General features: G+C 31.3%; 1 protein-coding gene across 1 annotated transcript in view; it reads right to left on the reverse strand.

Moving 5' to 3' along the window:
- DIS3 (DIS3 homolog, exosome endoribonuclease and 3'-5' exoribonuclease) overlaps nt 1-1,155 on the reverse strand; it is a 30,210-nt gene that overhangs the window by 9,865 nt on the left and 19,190 nt on the right. Inside the window, exons 13-14 of the mRNA XM_019524721.1 lie at nt 1,029-1,113; nt 217-344 (exon numbers count right to left, since the gene is read on the reverse strand). Of these exons, the coding sequence (XP_019380266.1) occupies nt 217-344; nt 1,029-1,113 (213 nt within the window). The remainder of the gene's footprint in view (nt 1-216; nt 345-1,028; nt 1,114-1,155) is intronic.

Consider the following 1,155-nt stretch of genomic DNA (forward strand, 5'->3'; position numbering starts at 1 on the left):
TCACATACAAATCTCTCTTTTAAAAAGCTATCTTAAGCAAACAAAAGAAAAAAATTATTGGGTGAATTAGCATTCTGTTTCATAGTCTGTATTATTTCAAAATGACAACCTGGCACACTTCCTTGAAACTTAGTATTTGTAGATAGATTTAAGGCAAGTGATCTCTCCTGATCATAAGACTAAGGGCATGTACACACAGAAAATAAAACAATTTACCCGTTATCTATTCTTCTCTTCTTCAGAATTTTTGCTAATTTATTTAGCCCACGTAAGCTAACAGTGATATCATCATTCATGCTTGTTGAATCAATTCGCATCTGTGCTTCAGCATATGTAAGAGAAGCCTTGGGGAAAAATGCAAACAAACAATTTGACAATGCCACATATAAAATAAGTATTGAAGTAGTGGATTGAGTTTGTATGTCTTCTGGAAACATAAGGTATGGTACATTGTCAAAAATCTCCTGAAAACCACCACAAAGGAGACAATGATCCCATGCTGAATTGCACTCAAAACCTAAATAATTTCACTATCATCAGGGAATCACCAACAAATGGAAGACCTGCATAATGAGTTACACAATAATTAGTAATTACATTGAAACCTACAAATAAAAACAACAGTCGTTATGTATGTGGGTCTGATTTCAATGGTGCTGACAACCAGCAGCTTTCGCTAACTCTAGCTGGAGTTGTGGATGTAAAAAAGCAAGCTTATAATGCTTATGTCATCCAAATGCTACAATATCAAACCAAAGCATGCATCAGTCTTAACATTTATTTTCCACAACTGAATTCATTTAGTTTAGACCTTTGGTGCTTTTAAAAGGCCTTATATAAATGAATTTGAAAAGTCATTTTACTCATTTAAAAAACAGAAGCTTGAAAAAAAGAAATGAAGTAATAGGAAAGAAGAAAATATTTGTATTTGTTTGAGCCAATGTTTGAAAAGTTCAGTCTCTGGTATAACTTTGATGCTTATTTTCACAGCAATAAAATGATATTTGAATTGAATGAACATAACTAACCTTGGAATTAATAGCGCTTTTTGTAAATCTGGTTTTTAAAATTTCAGCTCTGTGGTTCATTTCCCATATACATGAAAATGCAAGTCTTTAAAAAAAAAAAAAAAAAAAAAAAAAGAAAAAAAAAAAA

The sequence above is a fragment of the Gavialis gangeticus genome, unplaced genomic scaffold (assembly GCF_001723915.1).
Source record: "Gavialis gangeticus isolate Ggan-Ray unplaced genomic scaffold, GavGan_comp1, whole genome shotgun sequence".
NCBI classification, from domain to species: domain Eukaryota; kingdom Metazoa; phylum Chordata; order Crocodylia; family Gavialidae; genus Gavialis; species Gavialis gangeticus.